The following is a 20,948-nucleotide window of genomic DNA, read 5'->3' as shown; positions in this document are numbered from 1 at the left end:
TTCAAATGGTCCTTGAAACTCAAGATCCTCCTTGAGGAAAAGAGGAGAGAGAGGCATAGGTCATATTTGACCTGTGTAAGGGCAAGTCTTTGCCTTTCGCAGCGTCAAAGTTAGTCGACCTATCAGACCCAATTCTAGACACATCGTTGCAGCCAATATAGGAGGGCTTGCAAGAAGGGTAGAAAATATAGAGTAATGTTGGAGTCGTGGATCAATACTACCGATAGTCCCTGTGCTCCGGGATAGCAAAGCAAATCTATCGCTTCGCCTCGGAGGTTTTGCTCGACGTGGGCTATCGTAATGAGATGTTGGTAAGTTAAGTCATGGGTCCTAGGTCGCCCCTTTAGTACCTTATTATTGTATCATGGCTAACCTCTTTGTTTTTGACTTGTAGTATCATCATTACATCACAACCCTTCTTGATCGCGTGTGGGATGCCGACTCCATTATTAATCTACAGTCCTTTATGATCGACAATCTACACGAGGAGGTGGAGGGGCTTAAGAGGGAGAGGGGAGACCTTGTGCTTGTCGTTGAAGCATAGGCTCGGGGAGTTAAGCTGGCGAAGCAAGTCGTTGGAATCGATTCCCCATGGATTTTTTGGGTGAATAGCAATCGACCCGAGGTGGAGTCGACCAATGCCTCCCTTTTTGACTGTTGGAGCTCGTCATATCTCCTCCAAACATCGATTCATGTGTCGTAGTTGGATCGTAGGGAGTCCTCTGTCGAGTCCACTGATTGAGTCTCAGATTCAGGCAGGCAGATTGAGGGTGGTGTGATATGTTGAATTCCATGGTCAGGGACCGAAGTGCCCCCTTGACCGATGGTTAGACACGCCTCTAGCGCTCCTGGGATGTCAGCACTGCGTTGGGTCAGGGAATCTCGACGAGCGTTGGTGGTAGTGGAGCCAAAGATTGTAGCTAAGCTGGTGGCATCGTCTGTTGGGCCAATTGGAGCAAAAAGGAGCGATGACTTGTATCATGCATTTTAACGTTTGCACTTGCTAAGTGAGGTTTAATAACACCTTGATGAGAACAAGTAGGTGGCTTGGGGCTATCCTTGTGGACAAGAGACCCATGTCTTTGAATAGGCTTTAGTATCTCATCAGTGTCTACGCTAAAGTGGATGTACTAATGTGCAAAAAGGGTGGTTGTGCCCTTCTTGGATAGAAGTATTGTGGGTCGGGGGCAAAGCCTCTTCGCTCGAGCGTTCATTGAGAGGATTGACGGGCGGGCATTCATGTGATATCGGGTCCTTTTAGCACCAAAAATGTTATGGAAAGATGTCATTGACGACCTGGTCTGCTCGATGGGAGAGGTTTCCTGACCCGATCCCTCCGACATGCAAGCTAGTAACCCGATGAAGGTGAGTGTAGTGATGAGCATTAAAAAGTGATCCCTTTGCAACTGCGTTAAAAATAAGTTTTTTACCCAGTCATAAAGGTGCAGAATATTTTGTGAAATATTCTACGGGGAAGCAATCTTCAATCGCTTCTAACAATCTCTACTTGGCCTTTTCTCCACATGAGCGACAGGGTCAAAGACAACTTGCAATTGCCTGCCTTGGACTCTTGTCCATGTGGACAGAACAGTAGTGGTTGGTGGGTTACTCAATCAGAATGGTTGAAACATTAAAATATAGACAATTTATTTGTTCTTTTAAATCAAAATCTTTATCTCCGAGTTTTAGACAGTATACATGCATTAGGATGGGTTCCCAGGAGAAAGAAGAAAAAGGGTGAACTTGGTTTGGTCAATATTGTCAAGGCAAGAGCAGCATATCTGTTTGGCTGGTTCGGCTATATCAAGGTCAAGTGTCAAGTGACTCAAAATCTTTGCATGCGTTTGGTATTTGGATGCCAGAGAAACCCAAGTTTTGTCTCTTTGCCCGACAAAACTCTTCATGCAGTTTATCATGAAAATAAAGGCCATCTGTGTTCTACACTATACATATTTTCTTTGGAAATGCCTGAGCTCTACTTGTTATGTTTGAGAAGCATTACAAGTTTTCATATCTGATGTCTCAACTTAATCTTGTTTGACGTTTTTATGTTGCTATTGTAGATCGATCTGTGTCGAAAAGAATGTCAATTTCTGTTTCTCAATTTAATTTTCCTGCTTTTCTTTTTTATGTTGCATGATTGATATTGCTTTATAAGAAATTGCATTGGTTAGAGGCTCAACTAATTGGAATGAGCAGCAACGAAGAAAAGGCCAATTCCTTGGAGGCCACTCCCTAAATGTGCCGGTTGGACTTTGTTTCTCCTAGCTGGCTGTAAATTATAACAAAATGTCAAGCTCATGGGCCATATATGCCATTTCCATTCATTACAAGAACCGTGGAGTCACCTGCTGCTGTTTGGTTTGTTGTTACTACAATATCTATTTGCTGCCTTCAAATTTTGATTGACCTGCACCAATCATCGAGACATTGAGTGCATTTGAAAATTGGATGCCCAAAATTATTGCCAATGATGATAATTTTGAACTATACATAATGACGATACTTCTCCTGAACTTATTGCCGACAGTTCAATTCAATCATTCTGACTGAGGGCCACCTGTATTGCTTCTTGAAAAGGATATCTACCGTCACTTGTTTGTAAAGGTTGTTGATCCATCAATACACGCTTGGCTTCTCTTTGATAACCCATGTCACATGTTCGATAGGATTCAATCCAAGCCCTTTTACTATAATGAATCGTCATGTATATACACTCTGTCCCGAGTTCATCTAATACGCCACCCTTTATTCGTACCGGTCTTTGCTCGTTTCCTGTCATCGGTCATCATCAGGCGGGTTTGGCGGGCTAGTCTGGACTTTATCTTTGGGCTCTCTATTGGAACCCATTTAAGCGTCCGATATATATATATATATATATATATATATATATATATATATATATATATATAAAGAAATAATCTTCATCAGAGACAGATAAATACGAAGGTGTTTTTTGTTGGAACGCGTGCTACAAAGTTAGTTCATCATCCGTGGACGGGATGGCAATATGAAGAGAGGAGGTGTTTCTACTCTCATAAAGCCCAACGGATCGGGAGGGCGTTGCACCGAACGGCAATAAAACGAAACCAAGTCCCAAATGAAAGCTTGAAGGGTAGGTGGCACGGGTTCTCCTTCTCGTCGCTTCCTCCTCCGCCCATTCTGCTCGGTAGTTCCATTTGTTAGATTCCTGTTTAAGTGCGTCCTTTCTCGCGGAAGCGTCCTCGATCCGTTTTATGGTTAAATGTGCTGCTTTAGGGCATCCGATTGCGTTTTCTTTGGCCTTGAATTCGTGTCTCATGCGTAACGTTTCTGTATTTGTTTCGGTGTTTTGGGTGAGGGAGGATCATCCGAGGCCAAGCTCCATAAATTGATTACAAAGAAGGCGATCTCATCTCTTCTCTATTTCACGAATCACAATCCTCTTTCTGTTAGCACGGTCTTCGTTATAGCCAATTTGCTCAGTCCAATTTGGCTCTCTCTTGCAAGGGCTCACTAGTGATGTATCGGGCCTTGTAGATCTCGTTGCAAGGGCTTAAGAGGGCGCGATTCTTCTTACAGAGGAGTCGCCTCTCTCTCAGTCATGTCATCGTGGTATAAAGCTGTTGTTTATCATATACTAGTCTATGATGACAATCCTTTTTAACATCAATTTTCTTCTAGATGATTTTTTAGCTTATTCCTTTGTAATCATTTTGTTGTTTCATTAATTTTAAGCTCCGACATAATTAGCACCAAGGCACCTTGACATAACAGTAACATGCAGTTTTGCTCGGTTGATTCATGTACAACTTCAAACTTGATACACGGTTCAGTCGGTCGTATAACATTCTAGTAGAGCCTATGATGTATCTGGGTGCAATTGTTAATTGTTATTTTGAATTTGGTTGCTGCTTGATATTTGTCAACATAATCTCAATGTTTCAAATTGGACGATCCCATCTTTTGCTTCTTAATTTATGTTTTTGTTATTGATCAGGGTTGTCGGTATATTGTGCCTGATGTGGGCAGGTTCCTTGTCGAACATGCTCATGAATCAAATTAATAGGAATGATAATGAATAAAAAAATATGAATTTTTTTAAGCTACATCTTAATTATGATAACCACTCTTCTTAGGTTGTTGAAAGATACTATTGTTCCCTAGACACGCAAGAAACTGCAAAGTGCATACATTAGTTGAACTTCTACCAGTAGATATTCACATATTTATTATATGAAAAGAGGATGATTTGTTCTTGCAGATTCAATTGTTTTAAATGGGATCAACGGATAAAGCCATTGAAATAGATGTGTTGGAGAGACGATTGTTGTCAGGTTCAGTTTCAAATGAATATTCTGAAGTTGATGAAGACACAATTCTCTACACTGCATCTTTTGATGAGATGGAAGATAACTATGTTAAATACCAAACAGCTCAATGGATTCTTTATTCCTTGCTTTTGGTACTGGCATGGGGAATTGGGGTTTTAATGTTGCTATATTTGCCAGTACGAAGATATGTCTTACGGAAGGACTTCCGTTCTCGCAAGCTATATGTGACTCCTAATGCTATTGTGTACAAGGTAAGCAAAAAAACCTCTACTGGTCTATTGGTGCCACTGTGTTTTATCTTTTATTATGTCAATTTTTGGCTTAAAGATGTATTGACATCTTTTGGATGCAAGTGTGTTTCTCCGAGTACATTCTTTACAGAAAAGATTATCGTGAAAGTTTTTTTTTTTTTCTCTTCACTTATCTTTTTCCAATTACTAGTACAGGGAGAGTGGTACTTGGAGAAGGCGTCATGATATGAAAAAAGGTCTCTATTTTTAGTGGATTGTATTCAAAATTGTAATGTGCTAAGCATAGTGATGACCGAGAAGGGTTTAAGAATAAATGAACGTGGGTGCCCATGAAGAACACATCATGGTTGTTCATTGCACTTACTCGTTTACTAAGGCACTACTTATGATCTTTGTTTATGATAATGCATTTACTGATAGTAAGGGCTGTTCATTGTAATGGATTAGGGGCTGCATTCCATTGCTTTTGCTTGCTTTGTGATTTATCATAATGCTGCACTGTGCAACAAAATATGTAATTTTCTCCTTATTTTAGACTTTTGTCATGTTAGTTGCATGAGTTTACCCTCCATGCAAATGATAGACGTTGTCACCTACCAACTATCTTTAGAGTTTCAATGTATCCTCCTCTTTCTCTCTATTCTTTTGAGGTGCTCAGATAGATACGGGCACCTATATGTGTTGGATATTTGATATATATTTACTGTGACTCTTTATTTTTTTCCTTTTCTATTTTGACTTTAGAGAAGAAACTTGTGTACTTGCATACAGAGAATAAATTTTATGATAGTTATTTCCTCTTTTGGTGTCTATAGTGTTTACTCTGAAAATTTAGTAATACAATATCCACATCTTATAAATGGTTTAATCTGGCCAGTATATCTGGACCAGAATATCTTTTTAAATGATAATCTGCTTTGGATCTTCCATTTCCATACTTGTTTCGCCAGTAACTCTACTGTGATACAGGTTTCAAGACCAGTACCTTTTCCTTGTTTTGGAGTTTTGAAGAAAGAGAAGCATGTGCTGCTAGCATCAGTTGCAGATATAGTTATTGAACAAGGTAATGGGGAACCCTGGAACTAGTCTCAATTGGACAGAAGTTAGAAATGTGGTTGGCTTGCTAATCTTTTCTAAGACTTACCGTAAATCTAGCTTGACAATTTATTTTTCACAATGACAATATATTTGTTTTATGCATATGAAGCTAACATAGTTGAAATGAGAAGTTATCTTTGAGTTTACGTGCTAACAAAGGTAAGAGAAAAATTGCTGATGGAACTGAATGCTTCCAACATACAAATTTGCTCAAGAAAAGGAAAGTCTAAGTTTTTGATAAGTTATGTTTTAACCTTTAACACAATGTCTTGAGCTATAACTGGCATCCTTGCTGCCAATTAATGTATGATTAAAACATCACTCTTGATATTGGAAACGCTTCTTTTTTTAATGATGACATCTATCTCTGTTTGCTTAACATGCATAAAGTATTACTATAAATGTGTATATTGTTGGCTGAGGCATCAATGATGTAGTCACAAATGGGTTCCTTGCTGCCAATTAATGTATGCCATAAAACATCACTCTTTATATTGGAAACCCTTCTTTTTTTTAATGATGACATCTATCTCTGTTTGCTTAACCTGTATAAAGCGTCACTATAAATGTGTGTATTGTTGGCTGAGGCATCAATGATGTAGTCCCAAATGAGAGTCACCTATGTTCCATTCTACATGTGCCTAAATTTCACTCTGATTTCTTAGATCATCATTTGATTACATAATTCCTGTTCCTTCTTTTGCATACTCTGTCAGCTGTGATAATGATTATGAGTAGGAATAGAGGAAAACCTGGTGCGCGAGATCTCTATCCAATGGCGGTGTCCAAAGAAGCTCAGATGTATTCGTGCCTATGCTTGCATGTAGAGTAGTTGTCTGTGTGACTGAACCCTTGACCTCATATAGCAGTTAAGCAGCCTTAAACAGGAAACCATTGTTCATTCTACGATGACAATGACTTGGAGTCGGAATCACAGATTGAAATACATTTATAAGCTGGCCTCCTTTTTTAAGTTCCTAATTTGGCTCATTAATGTTTTTTTGGCATATCACATATAGAATTGGGAACTAGTGTCTAGGTGCATATAGAATTGACTATTGAGAACTAATGAGGGAAATGTTGGTCTATCATCCAACAACTTGGGAGTTGGGTCTACTAATTATGTATACTCAGACATTAATAATACCTTGCTCTGGAGTCCAGAACTTTACTAGTTTTAGTTGATGTATAACAGTTTCTTAGGTTTGTTTGGATTTTAATTAATTATACTCAAATGTCACTTAAATGCCATATCTTATGAAATCCATAAATTTCTGAAAATCATATTTCCTTCCCATTGTTTCACCTCTTTTTAGCTTCTTTTGTTTGTTAAGTGATTCTCTCATCTGCAGCACATAATCGGGCTGTCAACAATTTTAACTTGGCTCAAATTGTTATTGGTTGTTTCATCTCCATGTCCCCATAGTGCTATTCATTAATTGATCAGAGTTTTCTTTTCTTACCTTTTCGTGTATGGTACTATTGATGAATTCACTCCAGTGTGTTATAGTCATCCCTTATTAAAATGGTGCCATGCAACTTTTTGCATGGCCATCTTAATAGAGATAGGAAGTTGCTGGTTTTTTGCACGGATTATCACACAGTTAAATAAGGTGTTGCTTGCATGCAAAATAAACTTTCAATCATTGCTGTAGTGCTTCCTAACAAGCTTCTGAATTTTATTAGGATACCTTCAATCCTTCTTTGGGATATATTCTGTCAGAATACATAATGAAGGTGTAAGAAGGATTGCGAATGATGATTTTCAGATCCAAGGAGTTTCTGATCTAAGGGCTTTCCGTAAGGTACAACTGATTGGATAGGAGTTTAGTCATGACCTCTTATTGCTATTGTAGATAAATTTGAGTGTACTTTGCCCAGGCTATTTTAATGCATCTTTCAAATATAAGGAGTGATGGTTTCAACAGGCAAACTTCTGTAAATGAAGATCCTCAGACATTTGGTTCTTGTCCTCCATCTGGTTCTTGGGTATGCTCATGCCTTTTCATGCATGCTGCCTTCTATAATATTTTTGCTTTGTGGAGTCGTTACCATTTAATGCAGCTTACCCATGTTCAAATTATTTTCAGTCCAGTGGATTCTGATTGAGCTCATGCTGGTTGGGTGATTTAAAGTATTCTTCCTAATATGAAGTAGTGCCATTGATGATTTAGTTGACCTAAGTCAGCGATAGCTATATATCATTTTCTATACCAATTATATATGTAGATTACTTTTCCTTTTTGGGAGACAACTTGGATGCCATTTGTTTGTCGACCTCAGTGATTTAAATAGATGCTCGAGCAAGGCGAGGCGAGGCCCGAGTGCCTCATGTGTGGACCAGGCGACACGCTTTAATGAGGCGCCGCCTAGGCGCTCGCCCAAACCCAGGTGTCGGGTGCTTCGAGCGAGCGTCCGATTCAAGTAAGGCAACTGAACTAGACTTTTAAGTCTGGTTTAGTTCAACAGTAGTTAGTTGGTTCGATCGAACCAACTACCCTCAAAAGCTACCCTTCACGCCCATGTGACTCCGAGCCAACCCTAGCGTTGCTTCTACCTCTACCGCTAACGCTTTCTATTGCTGCCTCCGTCGCAGGCGCAGTGGACCAAGCCTTCCTCTATCGCTGACAGATGGGTCCGACGGCCTAGCAAGAGCCCGTAGCTTCCTTCCGCTGTCACTCCGTGTGCAGTTCCTTCCACTATTGAGGGAGAGCACCGTAGGTTCCTTCACCACCGATGGATGTCCTTTGGAGTTTCCGTCGCTGCCGCTGTCCATAATTTTCGTCGTTGCTGTCGTTCATAGCACTGCAGTGACTGTCTTAAACTAATCCTCCGCCACTATTGCTGCCAGCTTCTCACTGCTGTTTTTACCACTTTCCACTATCGGTTTCCACTGTTAGTGACCCTTTTATCCCCCTATGTTCCTGTTAACAGTTTTTTTCTCCCCCTCTTAACTATTGTTAACAGTAGATTTTTAATTTAATGTCATATATTTATTTAAATAATCATATTTATTAATTATATTATATATTTTAATATTTTAATATTTCAGAGTGCCTCGCTTTGCTGCTTCGGCCGTTTTGGGACCTTAGTGCCTTTTGACGCTCGGTGCTTTTTAAATCACTGATTGACCTTGGATGTACTGCCTCTTTATATTTGTACAAATTTTAGATATTCTAAAGTGTCAATATTGGAGATCTCAAACCATCTCCGTGTAACCCACTAACATATAGGATTTGGATCAGCTTGTAGAATATAACCTTCTACTGGTAATCACTTGATGATGTTCTTGCATCTGGCCGAGAGCAGACTATCTGGATGTCTACATTGTTGAGTCAACCTTCCTGATTGTGCTGTCAATTGCAAATGTCATTTTTAAGTTCTCTTAGGCAGTGTTTTGTTTAAGGATAAGGAGAGCTAGAGGTCAGTTAAGAAGTTCACCCACCATACATTGAATGAACAATTGGAAACAACTCAATATGGTCTAATCTGGAATCCTAAATTAAAATAAGTCATCGAGGACAATGAGAGGCAATATGACCTCTATTATGGCACTAATGACATTGGACTGAAGACATATTAGTTTTTGTTTCATGGCTTCCTACTAAGTGATGAGAGGCTCTCGATGGTTTCTGAGATTACGTTGGACATATTTCCAATATTTCATAGTGGACCCTATCAGTTTTATTTTTTGCAAATTGCACACGATCAATATCAATCATTCCATACCACTCAAAGTAAGCTTCCATGCTAGCCAACCAGTCAACAAACACATTTGGGTGAAACCTACCATCAAAGTCCGACACATCCACTTTGACTCCTCTAGCCATTTCTCCCATATTACCAACAAACCAAACTCAGCCCATTACTCGGATTTGTAGATTTCTAGCAGGTTATATGAATTCATCGTTAAGGTCAAAGGCTTGGTCATTAGGAATTGTTGGAACATGATTGTGAATAGGTGCCCAATAGGTGGACCTAGGATTTGTTTGAATTGGGGCTTAGGGAGTAGGTAAAATTCAATGATTTGAAGCTATGGAATGTAGAGAATGGACTGTTGCCTAATCGACTCATTAACCTCCTCATTCATGGGGTTTTTTTCAAGATGTCAGAGAGATCTTAGGACTTGGGTCATTTGGTCACATAACTAGTTTAACATTGTGTCATGATATACTAAGTTGGTCCTAAGGGTGTCTACCTCAGTCTGTTGGTTTAGAGATTCATCAGGATCGGTCTGATTTTTATCTCACCGAGTCATGATCCTAATGCTATCAACAAATTATCTTTTGATAATAAGGTTGTTAATTATCACTGTGCACAAGGTAGAAATGCAACGATTCAAATAGTTCTCACTTTTCTTTTCTTTACCTTTTATTTTGTTTTGTTTTGTTTTTCGTTTTTTTGGACAACTCTCAAGGGTTCAAATTTTAGTGGTACTGTAATTGTAGCTGAAGGGGAGAGGGAGAACAATAAATAGAAAACAAAAGAGAAACGAGGGAGAAGCGATGAAAACAACGTTCTAATGAAATATATGGTTTTTCTTTCTGACAAAAAAGTATTAGTAAAGTTTTCAAAAATTTACCTAACATTAAGAGCTATATGGTCCACTAATTTCATAGGGATAGTTGCCCCAAAGTTCAACTCCACACGTAAGGGATTAACATTGGAGGCGTAAGGATCCTTGAGTGTTGATTGGAGCTTTTGTTACTAGTTGAAACCCAATGGAGTACAGGACAGGTTTCTTGATGTGCCCTGATACCAAACTGATGTAGAACAGAATAGAGAAGTAGAGAGACAGATAGGGGAAGAGAAAGTACAAGAAGTGTGAGATAAGAGAGGAGAGTCAGAGACTAGAGAAAATGCAATTCTTTTCATTCAAATCTAAAATGTTTGATCCAATAATAAGCTCCACTATTTAGTGGGGTTTAGGTGCCTTGGTACAATTAATGAAGACAATGATTTTCAAGAGTAATCTCTTAGGTAATTAATTTATCTTTTAAAAATTTAACATGTGACTTCTAAAATACCTAAATAATAAATGAGTATACTTAATACAAAAGGAGTCGTAAAAAGACCAAAAGACTTTTTAATTTTCAACACAGCACTTGAAATTTTTAGGCCAACTAATTAATGACTTTTTGTTGATATCTTTACCTAGGACAAACTTTTCTGAAATCCTCCGTGAAGCTCAATGGTTCTGCATCACCTACTCATTAGAGGTGAAAGATGCTCTACCATTCAATGCACAATGACAGCATTTGGCTTAAGATATTTTAGTTTCAGACAAATATAGCCTTGTACTTCTGCTCCTTTTGGTTAGATGTTGCAGAACAACTAGAAATTTCTGATTTAATATAAACCACCTAGATGAATGGGTAACTATCTATCATCTATTATTTAGCCAAAAAGTCAAGAAAACTTTGTTAGGTGGCAACCAAGCATAAAGACAATCTATTTTGATTTGCCTCGGTCTAGAAATTCTGCTGTGTTATTCGAATGTTGGACCAAGTGCCAGCCTATAGTTCCCCAAAGACGATGATTGTTGCAGATTTTCTGTGAACCTGCAAACTCTAGATTATATTGCCTTATTTTTTGATAGCTTCTAATCGCAGTCAATTTATGCTGTTCCTTCAGGACTTTATTTTGTCAACTGTACAAACCTAATTTTCAGGGCCACCTTTCTTCTTATCTGCAGATAGCCCCGCCTGGAGATCTGATATTGCAGAGACTTGAGGAGGTTGGAAGTTCAATAAAGGTATGACTGGTATATTGTTGCTTATCTTCAGCAATCAAATGCTGATTGTTGCACCTCCACAAATGCTCACCCAATGCGGGGGGAAACATTTCCTCTCATCCTATCTGGTGAGAATTTTGGGGTAGGATCTTGAAGATAATTGAATATAACAGAAGTTAGTTTGTAATCCACTTATTTCCTAATTTGCCAATTAACTATTTATCTTGATTGTACTGCAGAAGGTGCAGACTTTAATTGAGAAGAAGCCCGAAGCATCAGAAATCATGGACTAACATCATCAAAGTCTGTGAGGTTCAAATCTTTTAGTTGCTCACTTATTTTGATCTTTCTGACAAATAAAAGCAAGTGTTGAGATTCTTGTATTTTCTTAATGTTAACCAGCTGTCCTGCTTATTCACGTGGCAATCTAGAAACTTGTTAATTGATATAGGTACATATTGAGCTTATTGTTTTCATAGATGAATAGCAGCTTCATTTACTTTCTTGGTTGTTCATGTTGTGCCTTCCATTATATTCAATTAAGTACGCTTTTGTGGTACTTTAATTTAGTTCTGTCAGGTTTTTCTGTATTTCCATACATGTATTATTAGGATTTAATTAGCATCTGTGCACATGTTAACTACTTGGTAGAAGAACTAATTCTTTCATGTTCTATTTTGTTATCTACAGCTTGGTCATCTCCTTTGGTTAAATCCATTTTTTGTTTAATGATCAAGTTTACTTTTATAATGACAAATTTACCATATGCTGGTCATCTCCTTTAAAAGATTTAGCACTTTATGATTGATCCAAGTCATCCATGGGTTGTAATACCTTTGGCTTAGTCAAAAAATATACTTTTAGCTGCTGATGACAAATGGCTCGACAATTTCTCGAGAACCCATAGTATGTTGTGACTTGTGATGGCCCTGAATGTTACAAAAACATTTCTTAGGAGTTTTTGCAAGTTGATTTTTTATAAGTTTAATCTGGTTATGATACAATATATTTACCTATCTAGTTGTAAGCTTATTAAGTCTCCTGCTTTTTGAACTTCATTTTCTAGTATTTTGTAAATTTGAAATTGTTATTTTTCTGCTTCAGGAAGATGCTTCTAAGGAGTGGTGTTTAATTGCATCAAATTGTTCGTTTGTCATTACCTTTTGAAGTTGTGCTATCTTTGTTCTCCTGAACATTTAGCATCTAAGTAGTTGTTCTCTGATGATTGAAGTCCCATAGGCCCATGATATCCTTCCCAAAGCTCCTGTTGGACATCCACTTCCTGGTGTCCTTTTCAATTGAGACAACATAGAAGATATCAACGTGTTTAGCTTTTCAAGTAGCCAGAACAGTAGATTCTTGATTTTAGGCATCACCACCCCTACGGAGCATGATGTTTTTCTCTTGTGCACTTACCGTCTTCCTTTTGGCCGTTACAGGATGATGATGGGTGTGCAATTGTGCTCTCCTGGTGCTGATGTATCCACTTCTGATCATAATAACCATCTTCACCACCCGAAGAGGTCAATCCTGCTTAACTCTTTACACTTGCATCTTGGTTGTGACCATCTTAGAATATTTTGTTCTTGCAAATGTAAGAACCTAGAAACATAAAAGATAATCCATGAAGCTATATAGAAGATATCTTTTGACTTGTTGCCCTGTTTCTTTCGAACTCCACTGTCTTGCTCTGTTAACATACTAATCAAATCCTAGCTTCCAGCTTTGGCATCTGTTGGCATCTTGAAGTTTACATGCTAACACAGTCACAAGTTTGTTGTTTCGGAATAAATCAGGTCGGGTTAGAATCTGAGAATTGGGAAATCAATATAATAGAAACATTAAATAAGTTCAATGTCTGAGTTATAGGAACAACTTGACTTGGGCTAAATAACGTGGCACATGTTCCATCCACAAGCGTTGGATGTCATGGTTCAAAGTAGAAAGAAATCTTGCAGAGGAAGTAATGGTACTGCAAGATGACGTTTTAATAGGTTGGTCTTAGACACAACATGGTTCTCAGATTTCTTGGTCAGCTATTAGGGTCATGATCAACAATACTCTTCGAGTGACTGGTGAATTCATAGTATATGAATGTGTCGCGATCTTCTTAATCCACCTTCCCAATACTTTGTTTTGAGACATGATTTTGTTTGTCTATCATTCTTTTAGATGACAAGCATTGTGGTCAGTCTACTTGAATAATCTATTCAGCGTAAGTAATTTTCTTGTCCAGCCAACCACTTTTGTTTCTTCATTGACAAGTCTTGTATGCATGACTCATTCTTTCATTTGAATAGAATCAATATACTTGACCTCATGTTTTGCTCAAGTAATCATCATCACATCATACATGTTTGAGATTTCAACTCTCGGCAACAACACGAGCTTGAATTCATATATGACATGTGACTAGGTTAAACATGCCTTTAGCCTAATCTGATTATTTTTAAACAATAGTGTGTCGTAATTGTTCATCGAGCACTTGACTAAGATGGATTATCTCGAGATAGGTGAGGTCTCTCTGATATTTAAGTTACCATTGTTAAGAAAAAGTATTGTGAGTATTCGTCTCGTACTAATGAGTGGGAGGTGATCTTTTTCATTACTCTGTTCGTTGTGTCGAAAGTATTTTTATATTTAGATTTAATGCTGAATGTGATAATTACGTTAATTGGTGTTGATGAGGTTTGGATCATTCCGAGGTGTCGTCGTGCCGTAGGGGCATGAAATGTTCCAACATATAATTTTGACTTCAATTCGAAGAGTCACATGTACCATCGTTTCGTTTCTTTTTATTTATGATGTGAATTAATCGTGATCATCGATTCTCCTTCGGCCACCACCTCAATCATTACGAGCCGTTCACGACTCCTCTCAATAGATGTCAATCATCTCCTTGACGCATTCAATTCTCTCCCACCAGCCATTTGTTTGCATCGTCCTATCAACCAGTGTTGTCTCTATCACTGCCCATGTTAGTACATTTCGCTGCCTTCCACCATCCTTCTTGACCGCATGCATGTCACATCACATCACATCCATTGATGAGCACAACCCAAAGGACACGAACGCTTCGCTTGCTGATTCCATTCACGGATGCTGCAAGTGACCAATCGATTTAGTTGCATTGTCTTACGGCAATGAACTACTGAGTTATATCAGTCATCGGTATACTTCGAAAGCTAGATTAAGATTTAAAACATCTTCGACGCGGATGTACGATGGGGACATTGGGAATCTCATGTTTGGACCAAGGAAACGCTGTCTCCTGTTCTTGGAACATAGCCAAGTTGGCGACTGGCTGCCATCCTGTCACATCTCCACGACGCCGACCACATGATTCAATCCCAGACAAAACAGGCATCCGTCGACCGACAGGATCCGCGCAAATTGATGAACGTAGATGGAAGCCAGAGTGACAAGGACATGTAAGATGCTCATCCGATACCTAAAGATCTCAAGCTCACATGCAATGCAATGCAATGCAATGCAGCTGTGTAGATTATTGTTATTGCTATCACTACTGATATTAGTAGGTATTATTTATTTTGTGGATCACGTCATCTAAGTGGACTAAACAAAATTAAATTAAATATAAAAAATGATAGAGAATATTCGGCGAGGTGAGAAATAGACATCAACAGATACAGACCGCAGTGATGATGCATACATAAGATAGGTAACTAAACCTAATTAGTGGTCCAAACCCTCCCACACCCAAACACAACATGAATACTCTTTTCCCCCATCATGTACTCTCCATCAATCATGTATCTTTTAGAAATGTTGTTGGTAAACTTGCTTTATCGTTCTTTCCTATTAGCCACAGGCCTTATGGCCTATGTTGCCGGAGTTCATGCCTCCCTCTCCCTCTCCCTCTCCCTCTCCCTCTCTCTCTCTCTCTCTCTAAGTATGGAGTTCATGTTACCCTAATAAAACGGTACTGTATACATGCATGACCTATCTTAGGATTCTGATCATCTATCTAGTCGAAGACAATTTGTTCATGTCGGGTTGGATGTTGATGTTGGAAAGAATAAAATATAAGAAGAATTATTGAATAAGCTTTATTTAAGAAGTGAAGAAGTTCTATTTAAGAAGAAGAAGCTTTTATTTGAATATATTAATATGTCCTTTTTCTATTTTTATAAATTATGAGGGAGGATTTTCCTCAACAGAGTAAGAGATTTTCTCATATAGTTGAAAAAATCTTCTATTATGCCCCCGTAAGATGGTGCTCCTGTCAAGGATACCAATCTTGATGCAAAGCAAACAGTTACGGCGACGACCTATAGTAGAGGAGAAAGCTGCAGCAATATAGAAAGCTATAACAATGCTATAACAGAGGAAGAAACCGCAGTATAGGAAGAAGTTGCAACAAAGGAGGAAGCTGCAGTAGAGGAAAAAGCTGCAGTGATGCTACAACAGTATCAAGGAGGTGAGAGGTGGGTGATTGTGGTGGCTTGAGTTTGTGCATGCAGCGACGATCCACATGGTGCTGTGCGTGGCATGATTGTACATATACACGAAGGAGAGCGCACTGGACCACCGAGTCTCGGCGTGTAGACTATTGAGAGCACATGCGTTCCCTTCGTTCTCCTCAAGTCCGTCGATTGTTGGTAGATCAATGAAGACTACCGCGGTGAGGAAGATGAGGATTGGCCGTGGAGCCTTTTAGGAATGTGGTTACAACGACGTTGGTTGTTGGCTAGAGGCAGGGGCGACTCCGAAGGTTTATTAAAGAAGAAGCTTTTACTTGAATACAATAACATGTCTCTTTTCTATTTATACAAATTCCGAGAAAGAATTTTCGGAGAAAATCTTATTTGCTATCGGTTGAACCATGCAATAGTTCGACATGTTATGTGATGATAAATATTTATTAGTGGTAACTAAGATTGAAGACATAATTGATGTGATATCGTCGAATTCGTTCATGATGGCTTGCGATCAAGTGAGGAGACATGTCGGAAATACCACCAATTAATAGCCAATTGCCACCTGGAAAACAATGCTTCGGGACACCTGAGTCGCGCCAAACACCCGAAGGCGTGAGGCCTTTAGGCGCACGACTGCCACCTGTCGCGGTCCCCACCTGCGCCGACGTGTCGACCAGCTACGCAGTCGGACCGAACAAAACCAGCCGTCGGATGGTTTTCGCCACGCGCGTAACACTCTCCGCCACGCGGTTACGGGCGATGACTTGAGGAGCAAGCTAACGAATGGGCGAGGAATTGGGTCGGACCCATCGGCCCAGAAACCGGCGGTTCAGCTGGCGCCGTCCTCGTCGCGCTCTGGCTAAACGGTGCACCCGGTGGCTGGGTGGGGGAGCCGTTTCCGCGAAGCTTCCAGTTAAGAAAGGGCGAGGGGGGCAAAGTTGAAATTTTATGCATTCCCTCTTATCCCCATAGAAACCTTCTTTTATTGTCGTCGTTAACTAATGTACATGGGGGCTTATACATTTAAAAGGGTGCGTGGCCGACCGAACCCGTCCCCGTCTCACAAGTGACGCTCGCTCTCTCTCTCTCTCTCGCGCGCGCGCGGAGCATTTGGTGCCTCGATCGAGGTAAGACCCTCCCCTTTCTTGTCGACATCCTGTCGTAGACTTCCTCTTTTGCTGATACCTGCTCTGTTGCTCTTTCCCTTGGATTCCAGCCTTCGAATTTTACGGATCTGATTGCGTGATTCGCTTGGTGTTTCCAAACACTCCTTCGTTTCAAGATTCATGGATGCTATTTCGTGTTTCTGTAGTTATACTGATCTCAACCTTTCTTTATTGTCCGTTCTTTGTACGAGACTTGTGATGGTTAATTTTCTTTCTCTTTGATCCATTGCTTTCTGCATCCTTTTGGTCGCAAGTCTTTCCTGCCTGGTCATTTGATTTGTATGTGTCTAGTGATTGTTATTTGGGGTGGTTTGGTAGTAACAAGGCTTGGAGTCGGTCAGATCGGTAGTGATTTCTGGTAGAGCCTGGTGCGTAGGGTGATGCGAGATCGGTAGCCATGGGCACTGGAATTGGGGATCTGCGGGGTGTGATCGGTGATCCGATCACTGCTGGTGGTTTCAAACTCAGAGGGCGGCCGCCGGCGATGGCCGCCTCACACCTAAATGGCGTCTTCGACGTCCAGGGCATTCCATTTCTTCATACCCCTTCCGATTCCAGTGATGCGAGTGCTCCGTCGTCGTCCGATACCGTCACGAACGGAGGATTTAGTCATGATCATCCATTCGCTGAGGAGAATGCCTTCGGCAGCTCACCGCTGGGAGGGCAACCACGCTTCTCGAATCAGAGTAGTTTGTTCGGTCTCCCGGATGTTGATCCTGGTTTTCCCCCCTCTGTTTCCACCCGAGACTCCAACCTTGCGCCATCGCTTGGCGCAGGCCCTGAGGTTGATGTCTTTGAAGACTCCGAGATCTTCTCTGATATCGTCCTCAACTATATTGACCAAATGCTCATGGAGGAGAACATTGATGAGAAATTCGATGTATACCCAGAAGACCCTGCTCTGATAGCTGCAGAGAAACCCTTCTATGAGATCTTAGGTGAGAAGTTCCCACCTTCGCCCGATCGGCCACCGTTGTGTTCCAGCCATTTTTCTGACAGCCCCGATGATAGCATCAGTAATCACCAAGGAAATTCCTGTATCAGCATTTCTGGCAGCACGGTCATCAGCAACTGCCGGCCGTATGACCCTGTCGAACATTCTTCTCGGCTGCAGACTCATCCTATACTGATCGACTGCTCTTCACATTGTTCATTCTCCTCCACAAATAGCTTTGGGAATATCACGGAAGGGGTGGAGGAGTCTCTTCTAAGCACACTTACACCTCTTGATTTACTTACTGAGAGCCAACCTGCATGGCAGTTCCAGAGGGGACTCGAGGAGGCACGCAAATTCCTTCCAAGTGAGGATAAGTTGGTGATCGACTTAGAGGCCAGTGGTTTTAACATACCTCAGGGGATGGTTGGGGTCAAACAAGAGGATGAGGACAGAGAACACCAAGTTCATCCATCAAGGGGTCGTAAAAACCCACATGACGAAGATTTAGATTTGGAGGAGGGAAGGAGTAATAAACAATCAGCGGTTTACACCGAGGAGACTATTCGCACAAAAATGTTTGATGAGGTTTTGCTATGTAACGGGGAAAATTGCTCAGAGAGTGTTGATAAACTCCGCCAGAAATTGCAGAATGAAGTAAGCAAACTTTCTCATAGTTGTCACTCTAAAGGTTCAAGTGGCGGGAAGGGTCGAGGAAAGAAGCAATCGAAGAGGGAGGTTGTGGATCTTAGAACACTCCTCATTCATTGTGCTCAAGCTGTGGCAACAGATGATCGCCGAAGTGCGAATGAATTGTTGAAACAGATCAGACAGCACTCTTCTCGTCATGGAGACGCAAATCAGAGGCTAGCCCATTGGTTTGCCGATGGCCTGCAGGCTCGCCTCGCTGGTACGGGGAGTCAGGTCTATCAATCCTTGGTGGCAAAACGAAGTCCTGTTACCGACATCCTAAAAGCTTACCAGCTTTATTTGGCTGCTTGTCCTTTCAAGAAGATCTCCCATTTCTTCTCTACCCAAACCATTCTAAATGTGGCAGAGAATGCAGCTAGTTTGCACATTATAGATTTCGGCATATACTATGGTTTCCAATGGCCATGTTTCATGCAACGGCTTTCTAATCGGCCTGGTGGGCCTCCGAAGCTTCGCATGACAGGTATAGATGTACCTGTGCATGGATTCCGCCCGACCGAACTGATTGATGAAACAGGGCATCGTCTAGCTGATTATGCATGCAGTTTCAACATCCCTTTCGAGTTTCATGCGATCGCAACCAAGTGGGAGACCATACGAGTCGAGGATCTTAACATTCGTGAAGATGAGGTGGTGGTGGTCAACTGTTTGTACCGGTTTAGGAATCTGATGGATGAGACAGTGGTGGTGGATAGTCCGAGGGATATGGTCTTGAACACTGTAAGAAAGATCAACCCAGATGTGTTCATTCATGGTGTTCTTAATGGCACGTACAATGCTCCATTCTTCGTCACACGCTTCCGAGAAGCTTTATTCCACTTCTCTTCCTTGTTTGATATGATCGGGACGAATGTGCCACATGAGGATGAACCGAGGCAGCTGATCGAAAAGGTTCTCTTTGGGCGCGAGGCTCTAAATGTCATCTCTTGTGAGGGTACAGAAAGGGTCGAGAGGCCAGAGACCTACAAGCAGTGGCACGTAAGGAACCTGAGGGCAGGGTTCACTCAGCTTCCGCTGAACCCTGATATCGTGAAGAAAGCAAAGGATAGAGTGAAGTCCTGCTACCACAAGGATTTTGATATGGATGAAGATAGCCAATGGCTGCTGCAGGGGTGGAAGGGCCGGATCATTTATGCGCTATCCACTTGGAAATCAAGTAGTTCTTGCTAGATTTGTTAATGGAAACCTAGATTGTGACTTTATATAGCATATGATGTAAGTGAAGACATTTTACACTCGACCTCTGATCCTAAAGCTGATGTTTGTGACTCATTATTAGGTGATTTTCCTGCTAGATCTGTAGTTCATCCTTCTCTATGTTCTTTATGTCACTAGAACTCCTTGTGCTAGTCGGCATATGTGTTAACCATGATTTGTTTCTTCTACAGGATCTTTATTATTCCAGTTGATCATGGCCTGACTTTAAAGCTTTACAATGGTCAAGCTCAACCACAGTTTAAGCTGGAGCAGCAGAAGCAGGTTGTAGGTATCTAATGGGTTATGGACCTCATAGTCGTCATAGATAGGTTCTCAGCTCGATTCTTATTTGGTGTATGTTTGAATGATGTAACTGGTCAGTAGCTTTGATTAGTGTAATCCTCATATGTGAATTGCCTCATTATTTTTGTTCCTTGCGAATGTAAATGTGTCATTCTTACGTTGGTGTATATCTCCAAATAATGCAGAACACGATTGACAAGCTTTGTTAGTCTTTTCACCAAACCAAAATGGCTCAATGGGATGGACGTACAATGGCTTCTTCTCTCACACATCTTTGCGGAATCCACGTCTGTTTCTCTGCAACATTTGATCAAAAGATTTGACTCCATCTTTGACATTATCTTGCTTCATCTACTCTGTACTAACACCATATCTGTACTACTCTCATTCCATTAGAAAAAGATGGGTTTCGGTGGATCGTCCACCAGAAAACAAAATGGCCGATGCAAGTGGCTGACCGAGAGACAAAGCTGCTTTACCGACGCCGACATCACGACGGCGAAAACAAAGCTGCAGAAACATGCAGTCGGACCACGAATGCCGATGCTTCAAGTCGCGTCAACGCACCTCCATCGTACACCTCATTTAACCGCGCCATTTCTGCAAAGAGTGCCGCAACATGCATTCGAGGAAGATAACAATAAACATGTCACCGTGCCCCTCGCGCAGCCATCCCACAAACCTACGCGCTTGGAATCTTGGTGTGTGTTCCGCGTTCACACGCCTCGGTTGGGTCCCACCCCTAATTTGTCTCATCTAGTCACTTACTTTTATTAATATTATTATAAGATCAATCTCA

At 40.7% G+C, this 20,948-nt stretch overlaps 2 protein-coding genes across 22 annotated transcripts; both read left to right on the top strand.

Moving 5' to 3' along the window:
* Nucleotides 1–2,963: 2,963 nt before the first annotated feature.
* On the top strand, nucleotides 2,964–13,050 carry LOC135618589 (uncharacterized). 19 transcript variants are annotated; one of them, XR_010489061.1, is made up of 9 exons: nucleotides 2,966–3,115; nucleotides 4,244–4,564; nucleotides 5,534–5,627; nucleotides 7,349–7,467; nucleotides 7,544–7,651; nucleotides 11,358–11,417; nucleotides 11,636–11,699; nucleotides 11,799–11,847; nucleotides 12,836–13,050. XR_010489061.1 is itself a non-coding variant. In XM_065119598.1 (8 exons), the coding sequence occupies exons 2-8, from the start codon at nucleotides 4,259–4,261 to the stop codon at nucleotides 11,687–11,689; spliced, it is 642 nt and encodes a 213-aa protein (XP_064975670.1). In that variant the 5' UTR covers nucleotides 2,964–3,115; nucleotides 4,244–4,258; the 3' UTR covers nucleotides 11,690–13,050. The 19 variants fall into 19 exon arrangements, 13 of the variants coding, with proteins under 13 accessions (XP_064975670.1, XP_064975669.1, XP_064975668.1 ...); XR_010489060.1 differs by having other exon boundaries at nucleotides 12,501–13,050; XR_010489059.1 differs by having other exon boundaries at nucleotides 11,636–11,708.
* A 3,782-nt stretch (nucleotides 13,051–16,832) lies between these two features.
* Nucleotides 16,833–20,306, top strand: LOC103994023 (scarecrow-like protein 33). Of its 3 annotated transcripts, none has more exons than XM_009414283.3 (3): nucleotides 16,833–16,965; nucleotides 17,323–19,928; nucleotides 20,038–20,306. In XM_009414283.3, exon 2 carries the CDS (start codon nucleotides 17,402–17,404, stop codon nucleotides 19,817–19,819), a length of 2,418 nt encoding a protein of 805 aa, XP_009412558.2. In that variant the 5' UTR covers nucleotides 16,833–16,965; nucleotides 17,323–17,401; the 3' UTR covers nucleotides 19,820–19,928; nucleotides 20,038–20,306. The 3 variants fall into 3 exon arrangements, with proteins under 3 accessions (XP_009412558.2, XP_009412557.2, XP_064975658.1); XM_009414282.3 differs by having other exon boundaries at nucleotides 16,857–16,965; nucleotides 17,055–19,928; XM_065119586.1 differs by lacking the exon at nucleotides 16,833–16,965 and having other exon boundaries at nucleotides 16,978–19,928.
* Nucleotides 20,307–20,948: the final 642 nt, after the last annotated feature.

This window comes from Musa acuminata, chromosome BXJ2-8 (assembly GCF_036884655.1).
Source record: "Musa acuminata AAA Group cultivar baxijiao chromosome BXJ2-8, Cavendish_Baxijiao_AAA, whole genome shotgun sequence".
NCBI classification, from domain to species: domain Eukaryota; kingdom Viridiplantae; phylum Streptophyta; class Magnoliopsida; order Zingiberales; family Musaceae; genus Musa; species Musa acuminata.
The sequence above is the reverse complement of the archived record's forward strand: the minus strand, read 5'-3'. Positions and strand labels throughout refer to the sequence as shown.